The sequence below is a fragment of the Ursus americanus genome, chromosome 17, assembly GCF_024610735.1.
Source record: "Ursus americanus isolate L20-20 chromosome 17, mUrsAme1.1.p, whole genome shotgun sequence".
Classification (NCBI taxonomy): domain Eukaryota; kingdom Metazoa; phylum Chordata; class Mammalia; order Carnivora; family Ursidae; genus Ursus; species Ursus americanus.
In genome coordinates, this window is record NC_142143.1 from 10,877,663 (window position 1) to 10,889,788 (window position 12,126).

At 57.0% G+C, this 12,126-nt stretch overlaps 1 protein-coding gene across 4 annotated transcripts; it reads right to left on the reverse strand.

The window, feature by feature from the left end:
- Positions 1–4,461: 4,461 nt before the first annotated feature.
- Positions 4,462–12,094, reverse strand: MPST (mercaptopyruvate sulfurtransferase). Of its 4 annotated transcripts, XM_045779580.2 has the most exons (4): positions 11,867–11,969; positions 8,961–9,061; positions 7,816–8,443; positions 4,462–5,030 (listed from the first exon to the last, which is right to left on the reverse strand). In XM_045779580.2, exons 3-4 carry the CDS (start codon positions 8,408–8,410, stop codon positions 4,732–4,734), a joined length of 894 nt encoding a protein of 297 aa, XP_045635536.1. In that variant the 5' UTR covers positions 8,411–8,443; positions 8,961–9,061; positions 11,867–11,969; the 3' UTR covers positions 4,462–4,731. The 4 variants fall into 4 exon arrangements, with proteins under 4 accessions (XP_045635536.1, XP_045635533.1, XP_045635534.1 ...); XM_045779577.2 differs by lacking the exon at positions 8,961–9,061 and having other exon boundaries at positions 11,964–12,094; XM_045779578.2 differs by lacking the exon at positions 8,961–9,061 and having other exon boundaries at positions 11,867–11,988.
- Between the last annotated feature and the right edge of the window lie 32 nt (positions 12,095–12,126).

The following is a 12,126-nucleotide window of genomic DNA, read 5'->3' on the forward strand; positions in this document are numbered from 1 at the left end:
GAGCTGTGTCCTTACACCTCCGTTGAGAAGGGACACGTCAGCTCATCCCGTTGCTGGTAAGGTCAACTGGCCACTTGTGAAGGTGGCGTCCGTCAAGTCACTGATCGGTACAGTTCCCGTCTTCACTTTGAACTCATCAGTATCTTATGGGGAGATACATGGAGCCTATATTAATATCCTGCTTTCCAGCAAACACTTTTATCTCATCATTAATTTTAATTTCCTTGACGATTCTTGCTATACCTATTACTATAATGATTGCCAAATTGTGATTCCCCCCCCAATTCCATCGTTTCTTCTACATTTCTTAGTGGCATTCTGTTGTCGGATGGGAGCTGTCAGAGCAGACCCCACAGTGAGGAAGGCCAAGGGCCAAGTCAAGATGGCGGAGGCGGGACGTGAGTATCAGGCCCCCGAAGGGTGGTCTGGGTGCCTCCACAGGCTGTGTGCTTTGAACCCCGATCACTAGTACTTCTCTACAAGAAGTCTGGAGGTGTGGTCCAGGGAATTCATAAAGGGGCTGTCGGCCCCATGCAAAGGTGCTTCTCAGACCCAGAACCATCTACTCTACCCTCTCCTGTTCTGTGTTCCGCCTCTCAGATACTCCTCACTATACCTGTCGTGGTCTGTCTGTCTGTCCTCCCCACTAAGCCAATTTCCCCTCTCGGGGTCTGTCTTTAGCCTCCGTGCCCCCAGATCCTGGTACAGGGCCTGCCTTGAAAGCGCGTGCTGGAGTTCCTGGATGGGGCAGGCTGCGTCTTTGTATCTTGGGTGTGGGGTGGCAAGAGGCCTAAGGTAGTGGGAAGAGGGGTGGAGCTCCAAAGGCCTGGGTGCCGACTGACTGTGGGTGAGGAAGTAGGATCTGGAGACTCACTACCAGGTCTGGGCATAGGTGACCCCTTCCTTGGTGGTGGCCGTGCATACTGAGATGGGGAACATGGACAGAGGGTCAGCTTTAGGGGCGCAGCAGGCAGCGGACACAAGGGTCTGAAATCAGTAGGGATCTGGGGCCGGCAAACGGCTGCCGGCCCGGATTTGAGAGTGACTGGTTCAACAAAGTGGGTTAAGCCACTGGCAGGGCTTATTCATTATCCAGAGGGCGCGGGCCCACCTGGAAGCAGGCGGAGACTCTGAAGAACGTGACAGTCACAGGAAGGTCGGGCAGCAAGAATAATCCAGACTTGTAAGGACCTGGGGAGTGACAGCAGCTGGGGCCATTTAGCTTAGAGGCAGGCGGCCCCAGAAGGGATCACTGCAGTGCAATGGTAAAACAAAGCCACTGGCTGGTCAGGAGCCCTCCGTATACCATGTTCCACCCCCAACAGGTAAGGATCTTGAAAATTTCAGTGCTTAAAATTAGAAAGCTTGGGTAACCTAAAAATTCCATCTCTTCCTGAATGACTCATTCCCCCATAAATTCAGAAATAAAGCTCCATTGTGCTTATATAGCTGGGTTATTCCAGTAGGCGTGACACCTTATGTTTTGAACTTGACCTTACCAGACATCACCCCTAGAATTTGCTCCCATTTCTCAGACGACTGAGGTCCCACCCAGAAGGTTCTGGAAGGCAGCCCTTCTGGGGCCTCGTGCAGAACTGGTTCCAAGCACCACGACCAAATCGGAACACTGATTCATGATTGAGTCCACTGTGTGAGGGGTGGGGGCTTCGGGCCGTGAACCCTCGTGGCAACGATCCAAGGAGTGAGTACACATTCCCATGCAGCTGGTTTGACAAGGTTGGGAACTGTCCAACTGTCCCTGACACAGAGGGGTGCTCAGCAAATATTTGCCAAGTGGACAAAAATTTCATCATTCTTGTCCAGTGTGGCAAGTTGGAACACACGGGGCGGGGGGGGCGCTGGCAGAGGCAGGGGCCCTGCACTGAGCGGTTAATCATTCTGGGAGTTCAGACTTGTAAGAGGCAGGGCGGCACCCAGTCACCTCCTCAAAGTTAAACAGCAGCTCTGCGAATCCTAGAAAGGCAAAGGCTCCGTTTCCTTTCTCCCGCCTCTGGGCCATTCTCTGAACCTGTCCAGACCCATCCGGGACCTCCCCGGGAGGAAAGGTCTCAGCTTGGATCAGTCTGGGTTCCTGGCTGGGAGGAGGACTGGGGTGGGGGAAGACAGCCTAGCCAAACCCCTTGCTTAAATCATGTAGCTCAGAGTGTCTCCTCCTTGTGGAGCTGGGAGACACCTGGCCATCTTCCCTGAGCTTGTCACTTTTGTTTCCAAACCCCAAGCGACCCTCCATTCTCCCCTCGATCCTGAAATCTGGAAAACCACCAAAGGCAAGACCCACTGGAAGGGCTTCCACCCTACGATTTCTAACTCCAGTTAGGCCCCTCTCTGGAACTAGCTGTGTGCCCTCAGGCAAATCACTCAGCCTCTCTGAGCTTGTTTTTCTCACTTGTAGAATGAGTCTGTTGCCACTTCACAGTCCTCCCTTCTCTCCGGAAATATGATAGCGCTGGGCAGTTTCCCTCCCTGGCTGGGAAGCTTTTCGAGGGCAGGAACACAATTCTGGTATTTGCTGTCCCCTCTCCCCAAATGTCCCAAGTCTAGGAGGCACTCCACAGGCTGAAAAAAGTAAAAGTCCTTTAAAAAATAACAGGAACACTTGGCATTTACTCTGTGCCCTGAACCAAGCAGCTCAATAGTTTCCGAGGATTCTTTCCTGTAATCTCCATAGTGCTCAAGGGAAATGCGATTCCTCCCGTTTTAAAGAGGAAGAAACGGAGGCGCAGAGAGGCTCAGCAGTGTCCAAGGTCAGGCAGCCTTGTATGGGGTAGCCGAGACAGCAGCCAGATCAGAACTCCCATGCCTTTGCAGACAAACCCCTCTCTCTGAAGACGCAGGGACATTTCTGGGAGAGAAAATGAGGCTTATCGGAGCATCAGAGGAAGAAGGCTTCTGAGCTGCTCAATGTAGCCTACAGGGGAAGGGGCTCGCGATGGGGAGACGAGGATTCCCTGCCCCCTGGGATCCCTGTCTACACTGTTCCTGACTGCCGCGCTCAACTGTTACTTGCTCCTACGGTGGCTCTCAACAAGAGTGATTTTGGCCCCCCAGGGGATATTTGGTCACGCCTGGGGACATTTTTGGTTGTCACAATGGGTTGGTGCTCCTGGCATCTAGTAAGTAGAGGCCAGAAATGCAGCTCAACAGCCCGCGAAGCACAGGATGGCCCGGCAACAAAGAACGACCCCGCCCAAATGTCAGCAGCCTTGAGGTAGAGAAACCCTGTGCTAGAAAAATGGGACTCTGCAGGGGTGCCTGGGTGGCTCAGTCGGTGAAGCATCGAATTCTTTGATCTCAGCTCAGGTCATGATCTCAGGGTCCACAGATCGATCCCCATGTCCCCATGTCGGGCTCCGAGCTCAGGGCAGAGTCTGCTTGTCCCATTCCCTCCCCCCACTCGTGCATGTTCTCTCTCTAAAATAAATAAATAAAATCTTAAAAAAAAATGGGACTCTGCAATGAGCTCTTGGCTAAATCTTTGTCTGAAATCCCTCCTTCTGCAGTATGCATGCTTCCCATTTTACAGGTGACGGAACAGACTCAGAGAGGCTGGGACTTACTTTAGAGCCCTCAGTCAGAAAACCAGGATTCTGTCCTGTTGGCCCCCTCCAGGCTGTGAACGTGGGAGGTGACTCAGCATCAGAGGACATGTGATGGGGGTCGCAGGTACAAAGAAGAGTAAATTCAGAGTCAGGAAACCTGGGTCTGGTCCAGCTCTGCGATAAATCCCCTGGGTAAGTCACCGTCCACTCTGGTTTTGTTCTTCTAGGGTTCTCCCCAATACCAACCGATGTTGCCTCTTCGCTACTGAGGGGTGCCTTGGGGGCTTGGAGATGGGGAGGTGTGACCCAACTTCAGGCAGGGGCCATCTGGGGCTTTCTCATGTTCATCTCTGCCCAAAGGACAAATGCAGAGGGAAGAGGACAGAGCCTCTACCCTCGGGAAGCCTGGGGGCAGAGGTGTTCCTTGAGCAGAAAAGATCAAAGCCTCTGGGTCCCCCCACCCCCTGGTAGCTCCAGAGGCGAGCCTCCAAGTGTGGGATCCCAGAGTGGCTGAACTCCCATCTGGCTGAACTTAACCCCTCTCTTGAACATCCTGGCTGGGCTGGGACAGGCATCCACCGTGTGGTACAGCCTCCCACCGGTTTAGACCCATCTCTGCCTTGACCTGAGATGCCCTGTTGCCCTGGGTGGGCCTCTGGGTGGCACTCCACACGTATCACAGCAAGATTCCTCTTAAATAGCCCGGAAGCCAGAAGCGAGGCCCCCAGCATTATGGGGTGGAGGACAGTTTGCTGGGGGCACTCTGGTCACAAGATTGGAAGGGCTCTGGGGCTCTTGCCCTGCTCAGAAGTCAGGGACGGGATCCCCACGACCCTCAGTCTCCACGGAGCTCCCTTTGCCGGGAGCAGCAGCTCCTCAGGAAGACCAGGCAGCCCCCCAATTAGAAAGATTTAGCACGTGGCTGTTTTATTTCCTCAACAGTGAAAGAGAAGGGAGGTAGGGCCCCAGCTCGGCGTGTGGGGCAGCTGCCTTCCCCTGTGCCCATCACCACCTTCTCTCCTGTCTCCACTGGAAGCTCACAAGCAACGGAACTCCTGGCCTCCGGGATGTCCCCCTGTGCACCACCCGACTCACAGGAAGACACACGCACTCGGTCAAAGCAGAGTCAGAACAACCAGGCCGGGCACAGCTCCCTGTGTCCTGCCCAGCCTCAGTGGGTCTTCCCCCGGCCCTCGGAGATGACTTCCTCTGGCTGGGCACGCATGTACCACTCCACCCAGGAGCCGTCGTAGATGGCCACGTCGGGCTTCCCACACAGGTAGGCCCCCAGTGCCACATGGCAGGCTGTGACGCCGGAGCCACACGTGGCCACCAGTGGCTGGGACAAGTCCACCTTCTTGTCCTGGAACAGACGGTGGATCTCCTCGGGGCTCTTCTCCAGGCCCTCCTTGGTCAGGAAGTCCGTGAAGGGGATGTTCACCGTGCCGGGGATGTGGCCGGGTTCGATGCCTGCAGCAGGAGGGCAGGAAGGAGGGGACAAGTACAAGGGCGTATGAGATAATGGCCCCTGAAGTATGACAGCCTCCCAGGCAGCCACGGCGCTGAACTACCCCACGTAGTCCTCACAGCCAGGCACCCCAGGCGCCATATACAGGCATTCCTATTTTACAGACGGGCATGCTGAGGGTACGTACTGCGCAAGGCCCCGAATCTAGCAAATTGCTGGCTGGGATTGGGACCTAAGACTCGGACTCCACCAGAGTCTCACTCTGCCCCTGGCTTCCTGATCACCTATGCGCCCTGGGGGCAACAAAGACAAACCAGCCCTCTGCCTGGCAAGGACTCCTTGCACTTGCAGTAAAGGGACCGATCGGGCAGGGTGGACAGGCATCACTGAGCCATTGCAAGGATGACGGGTGTTACAAAGGCCCTATGGGATGTCATGGGACACATTATAAAAGATATTAACAGTAATAATAATCCTTGACATTACCGAGCTCTTATTTTGTGCCAGGCACTATTCTGAGCCCTTCTGCTGTATCTTCTCCTTTAATCCTCCCCCAAACTCTATGGGACAGAAATGATCATTCTCCCCTTTACACAGATGAGGAGACTGAGGCACACAGACTCAGTTGCCCAAGTCAGAGAGGCCCCAGAGCTGGTGCTGCTAACCACCAGGCCGGGGGGGGGGAGGGGGGGCGGCAGGGAAGCTTCTCTGAGAAGGCGCTGAGGGTGAGTAGGGGATCTGTCATGTAGAGAGATCTGGGTGGTGGGGGCTAAGAGCACCCCAGATTAGGGAAGGGGTGGGAATCAGAGGAGGCAGGAAATCACGTGGGGTTTAGAGGGGTTAAAGGTCACTTGGCAAAAGTGGGGGAGCGTGAGGCCCAAGGGGAGCTGCCTGGATTAAGATGTAGAGCTCTGACCTGACTGCAAGGGGAACCCCGACTTTGATTTTCAAAAGATCACTTTGATCATAGCACGAAGCACCTGGGCAAAGCTAGAGAGCTGTTCCTGAAGACGGTCACCCCTTAACCCTAATCACTTTGCTTTCACCATCCCCTATGAGGCCGGTGGCACTAATATTCCCATTTTCATGCCAAGGACCGAGATTTGGGACAGAATCAACCCTCACAACCTATGATGAAAAAAATCTCAGCCATTCAGATGCTAGGGTGGGGTTCTAGATTAGTGGCTTCTGCCTCGGTTTCCCCCTACAACAGGGTCCCACTCCTCCAGAGAGCCGCTGACCCATATAGGTAGCTATTGCCAGGACTTAGCGTAGAGACTGTGCTCCGAGTCCATGGGGAGGTGAGTGCCCCCCGCACCCACACGCAGGTGCAGCAACGGCTCACTGGGACACATCACATAGAGACCAACCCGCAGCAAGGAGCAAGAGCACGCTCTCAACCCAGGTTGGCCACTGTCCGAGCAGGGCTGTCCCTGTGCCTTGAACCCCCACCAAGCAAAGCATGCTTCCTCTTCCCCTGCCCAACCGATGTGGTCTCTCACTGAGGGGCACGCTTGTCCGGGTCTCAGGCCGTGCAGTGGGAACGATGACAATGAGGTGATGGCCACCACTGAACTAGAATGAGCCTTTGCGTGCGCTGGCTCAGTCCACCTCCCCAACAAGCCTGCTAGGTGTGTCCCAGCATCGCCCACTGTACGGGTGAGCCCACTTTACGGAGGAGCAAGTAGGACTGAGGTAGCCTCAAGCACCTCTGTGAAGAGCTACAGCCACAGAAGCACACGTTAGCTCCATCACCTCCCATTTCTTAGTGCACCGTCCCTGTGCAAACGCGGAGCTGAGCGGTTCGTGCTTTTGTTCTCATATGACATTTGACCCTCACTGCGTCCCGTAGGCTCTGTTTCTGCTCTGATTTCACACAGTGCAGAAGCTGCAGTTCAGAGATTAAATTAGGTGAGCTGCCAAGTGGCTCTCTGCACTCTGTTGCTCCCCCTCCCCCCGCCAAGGGCTGAGCTGAAGGACTTCAGGGGTTCAAGGTGGCGTCCTTATCAAGTTGAACTGCAGAAAACTGCCATCTAGGTAAGTTCAGAAATGTTTGGCTATCAGCGGTTTCCTATGGTTTGACCTCACGTCAACACCGCCCCGCGTGGTTCCAGGTGGCAGGGTCCTTCTCAATTCCCCAAATCTCTCGTTGCCATTGGGTGAGTCTTCAGGATGCACTGGGCGCATGCGTGGTCCTTGCCCTCGGGCCATCCAAAACAGTGCTAGGACAGGATAGCTCACGCTGCTCTGTAAGCCCAGAACAGAAGCCCCAACCCTGACTTAGGGGCATGGGGGATGCCACTTAGGGACAGACTCCCAGAGGAAGTGGCAAGTTCCTTGCATCCCCCTCCCCCCCCCCCCCAAGAAGGCACGAAGAGAAAAGGCTGGGTAATGACTCGTTGCGCACTGCCGTTAAATGGACTGCCTCAAATCCCCGCTGGGCTGCTTCCTGACCTTGCCACCCCTCCAATTCCGCAGAGACTCCCCTACATCCATAGAATCGGGGTGGGGCTGTTTGGCTTCTCCCCCTATGCAGGGCGCCCTGGGTTCCCAATGAGTTTGGGGTAGTCACTGCCCCGAGCACGGGTGGGGGTGGGGCAAGTATTACTGTCCACTCTTCAGGAATAAAGCCAGTGAGCTTAGGGAGGGAGGGAGGCAACTAGAACCCAAATCTCAGGCCCCCACCCCACGCGGTGTCCTTTAAAGGCAGGGACGAGGCAGAGCTCAGCCGCGCACCTGCGCCCACGCCCCCAGCTGACCGCCCGCCCCTTTGCGCATGTTTGTTACCGTCTCGGGGCTCGGGCTCGGTGCCTCGGAACCGGCCGGCGGCGCGGGCGTCCACCACCTGGAAGCGCCGGGATTCGAGGTTCTCCTTGATGTCCTCGTACGTCTTGATGAAGGCGGGGTCGAGCGCCGCGCGGAACTCGGCAGGCTCCGGGCGGCTTTTGCCCGAGCTCAGCGGGAGGCCTAGGCGCAGCCAGTGGCGGAGGCCGCCATCGAGCAGTGACACCGCCCGGTGGCCAAAGGCGCGGAACATCCACCAGACGCGCGGGGCCGAGTAGAGGCCCTGGTCGCTGGCGTCGTAGACCACCACGTGGGTGGCGGCGCCCACGCCCAGGCGGCCCGCGTACTCCGCGAAGTGCGCGGCGCTGGGCAGCATGTGGTCGTAGGGCGACGTGCGGTCGCTGCACTGGTCGATGTCAAAGAAGGCGGCGCCGGGGATGTGGCGCTCCTCGAACTCGCGGCGCGCGTCGCGGCCCAGCTTGGGCAGGTACCAGGAGGCGTCGAGCAGTTGCAGGGGCTGTCCCGCGCGCGGGGCGCGCAGTGCCTCGGCCACCCACTGCGCCGACACGAGCGCGCGGAAGAGCTGCTGTGGGGCCATGCTGGCGGCGGTGGCGACACTGGGGCTGCAGGCCTGGGCGAAAGGGAGGATGTCAGGAGGGAATCGAGGAAGCGGCAGGCCGGGTGGCGGGAACCTCCTGCACCGCTGGGCCTGGCTCTAGCCCGCAGGGGCGGTGGAGCCCCGGAGAGGGCAGAGTCCAGAGAGCACAGAAAAGCAGCTGTGGCAACCCAGGTGCAGACTTCGGTCACCAGGGCCTCCCTTCCCCTCCCCCCGCCAGGACATATACACAGCACAGAGCAACGGATTGACCCTGACCCTTGGAGAGGGCCCCGCAGACCCTTCACCGCTCCTGGCTGGGGGGTGGGGTGGGGTGGGGAGGCGGTAGGGACCGGGCTCAAGCCGGCCAGCAGATAGGGGCCAAGTTTCAGCGCCTCCCCAAGATGTAGCTCTGCTCCACTTGCCACCCACCCAGGTCCCTGGTGGAATTCATTCACTCAGTCATTCATCAAACGTTTATATAAGCAGCCTCATGGGAGTAGAAGCTGGGATTTACTGACTCCTTGCTGTGAGTCATTTAATCTCACAATACCTTAGAATACTGCAGGACACAGTAGTAGGCTCTCAATTATTTGTAGAACAGGCGGCCTCAAGAAGGTTGGTAATATTCTCACTGTTTCACAGAGGGCGACCCTGGGGGTCATACAAGTGCACTGAGTTGGCCAAGGTCAGCGGCTGGGCAGTCTGACCCCGGAATCCAGACGCTCTCGGGCGAACACTGTGCAGGCTCCAGGGGCCCAGCAAAGGCAGATTTTGCCCCTTGAGCCTGAACTTTGTCTCTGAACCTTCATGCAGCAGCTGCAACTGTGACCGTGCCTCACCCCCTCCCCCCTCCGCTCCCCTGTGGGCCAGCAGCTGGGAGTACACCAGCCCATGACATGCCAGGTCACAGCCTTCCAGGGTCAGGAGGCTCTGAACATGCTGAGCCCCTGTACAAACAGCCCCTGGTCCATTAGAGGCCTTCGTGCAGGTCAGAGAAAGGTGCCTCTTCCGCCAAGGCACGTGACTGGGTGAGTGGAGTGTGAGCTGCAGGTCACCCCCTTTCCCAACCCTTAAGCAGGGCACAGCCTTACCATCCATACGCGGCATCCATACCAATCCTGCCATGGAGGGGAAGGGGTGGGTAGAGAACAGGCGCTTTGTGGGCCAGGCCACAGGCTAAGCGCCACGGCCTTTCCTAGTGGGCCTGCGAGGACGCCCGTTTTCTGCACGAGGTAACTAGAGATGTGAGTGCCTTGCCTTTGCTCACACAACTGATCAGGGGCGGCCTCGAGATCTGCAGCCGGAGTTCAGCTCTGAGGCTGGCCTTCTTCCCCAGCTGGGGCTCAGTGATGACCAGGGCCTAATGAGTCCACAGTGTGACACCTTGTGCCCTGGCCTCTCCCAGACTCATCGCAGTCTGGCTTTTAGGAAGTCACTCTACCCACATGGCCAGGCCCTGTGCTGAACACGGAGAAACTCTTGGTTTTGCCAGGCTCTGGGGGTAAAGACAGGCCACGGGCCTACTCAAAGGACAGCATAATTGAGAAAGTCTGGAGTTAAGTGTGAACACGGAGGGACCACTACCTCAGCCCAGAGTCAGAGCAGAAGAGGTGGGAAGTCTTCCTGGAGGACCTTTTCAGGGATCCAGGGAACTACAGCTTGACTTTGCCAAGGGGGCTTTGGCTAAGGGGTGATTCCAGTATCTGTGGGTTACACCACACTGGATAATGTTGGGGTTGCTGCAGGTGCCTTCATGAGGAACCCACTTGTGAACCACAGTGGCTCCTGCCCCACCCCCCACTATTCTTGGGGCTCCTGGTGTTTTTTTCCCCCGAGGATCCATTTAGAGTAGAAAGAACCCCGGATTGTGAGTCCGAGCTCTGGCCTCAAGTCAATGTGAATCACTCTGCTCCCTAACTAGCTGTCTGAGGGCAGGCATGGTGGGCTCCTTGGCCATCTTCACTTCTTATATTGGGGCGTCCAACCTTCAGCTCTTACAGTGGAGATTACATAATGAATGTCGAGGGGCCATCATAAGGCACTGCATTGGCTGGTTTTAATAATCATTAAAAACGGCTTAATAAAAATCCCATTATTTCTGAGAAGTTACTCTCACAGGTGACCGACTCTGAGCAACAGCAACACATCCAGAATCTTAGAATTTCAGGATTGGGTGGGACTTCAGAGGTCCGAGGTCATCCTGCCCCACCCTGCCCTCTCGGGATTGGCAGTTGTCACATAGGACTGAAGGAGGCAGAGGAGGGTCGGGAGCAGGCTGTGTGTCACTGAGGGGTGCAGACTGGGCCCTTGGGTACTGGCCAGGTCTGGCCCACTGCAGGTGCGGGTGCTCTGGGAGTGAAGGACTCCAGGTCACATGGGACAGCCCCAGGCCCATCTCAGGAGCGTACACAACTACACTAGGGGAAATGCGGGCCCCAGGCTGCCGCCTGGGGTGGGCCCTGGAAGGACTGGGCTCCAGTCACACTGGGCAAGCCACAAGGACTTGCCCCAGCCTACTCCTTCCCAGTACCCCCTCTGCACTTCAGGGCAAAGCACAAAGTTCAGAAGATTCTCCAGGGAAATGCTTGTCGAAATATGCCTTTTTCAGCTTCCTATGAGAATATAATTATTTCAGAGTAAAAAGAATTTTTAAAAGGGGGACGAGAAAAGCATTCCGTACGTATGCAAAAAGCTGAGCAGGAGCAGGGGTGGCCCACAGCTTGGAGGAACGAGTTGTTCCACTTTCAGGAATGATGTGAAGAGGTTGTGAAACACAGCCATTGTTAAGAAATGAAATTATACAGACTTACAATTAAAAGGTTAATTAACATCAAAGGCAATTTTTTTTTTAAAGTATGAAGCTCTGGGGGTGAGCGAGGTAAACAGAGGCAGCAGGCAGGCCACGTGGCCTTCAGATCTGAGATTAACAACCCAGGGGTCTCAAACCCACTGAGAGCCCCCGGAGTAACTCGCTAGGCCTGTCTCTCTAGTCTTTAACTAAGTTTCTGGCCTACTCCGCAGGGTTGCTGTGAGAAGTCAGTAAAACCCTAGGAGCAAAGTGCTCACCCAGCAGGCCTTGGCCCATGCTAGTTTCATTTCACTCCAGCAAGTTCTTTGCCACTTTCTTCTCTTGGAGCCTCTGGGTCACTCGGCCTTGCCTCCCCGGCCTCTCTGTGGGGCTTTATTAGTCCTCCCCCCTCCCTTTTACCCTGTCGGGTGGCACCAGGTGACCCCACCCCACCCCCAGCTCCCCGCCCGCCGCTCACGCCGAGGCCACGGTGCAGGCCGCCCCAAGCGGCTGCGGAAGGCCATGCTTAGGGCGAACCCACGGGCGCGCCTTCCCTTCTAGACTGCTGCCCCCTACTCCGCACAGACCCCGCGGAGGAGTCCCGCGCCGCTCACCCCATCGATTGACCTCCCCCTATAGAAAGGCGAGCGCGATGCCGCAGCAGTTACCCGGGTCTCGGGCTCCGGGCTTCCGGGATCGGTCATGGCCCCGGCGCAGGGTGCCCCCTCCCCGCGCCCGTAGCCGTCCCCTCCTCCCGCCACCAACCTGCGGCCGGCCAAAGGGAGGAGACTCCGGCACAGCCCACCGCCGCGGCCACTTGGAGCCGCCGCTGCCCGCGCCTTCCACTCGCCCGGCCAGGGGGACACCCGCGCCGCCGCGCCCCGCCCCGCGCCGCCCCCGCGCCGCCCCGCGCCCCACTGGAGGGTCC

Bases quoted from the DNA above. Each gene is read 5' to 3' on its own strand.
- MPST (XM_045779576.2), bottom strand. From the start codon at position 11,902: ATGACCGATCCCGGAAGCCCGGAGCCCGAGACCCGGGTAACTGCTGCG. The intron at 8,444-11,812 runs GTGAGCGGCGCG...CCTTTCGCCCAG, and splicing joins GGGGGAGGTCAATCGATGGG to GCCTGCAGCCCCAGTGTCGC. The intron at 5,031-7,815 runs GTAACAAACATG...CTCCTGCTGCAG, and splicing joins CGAGCCCGAGCCCCGAGACG to GCATCGAACCCGGCCACATC.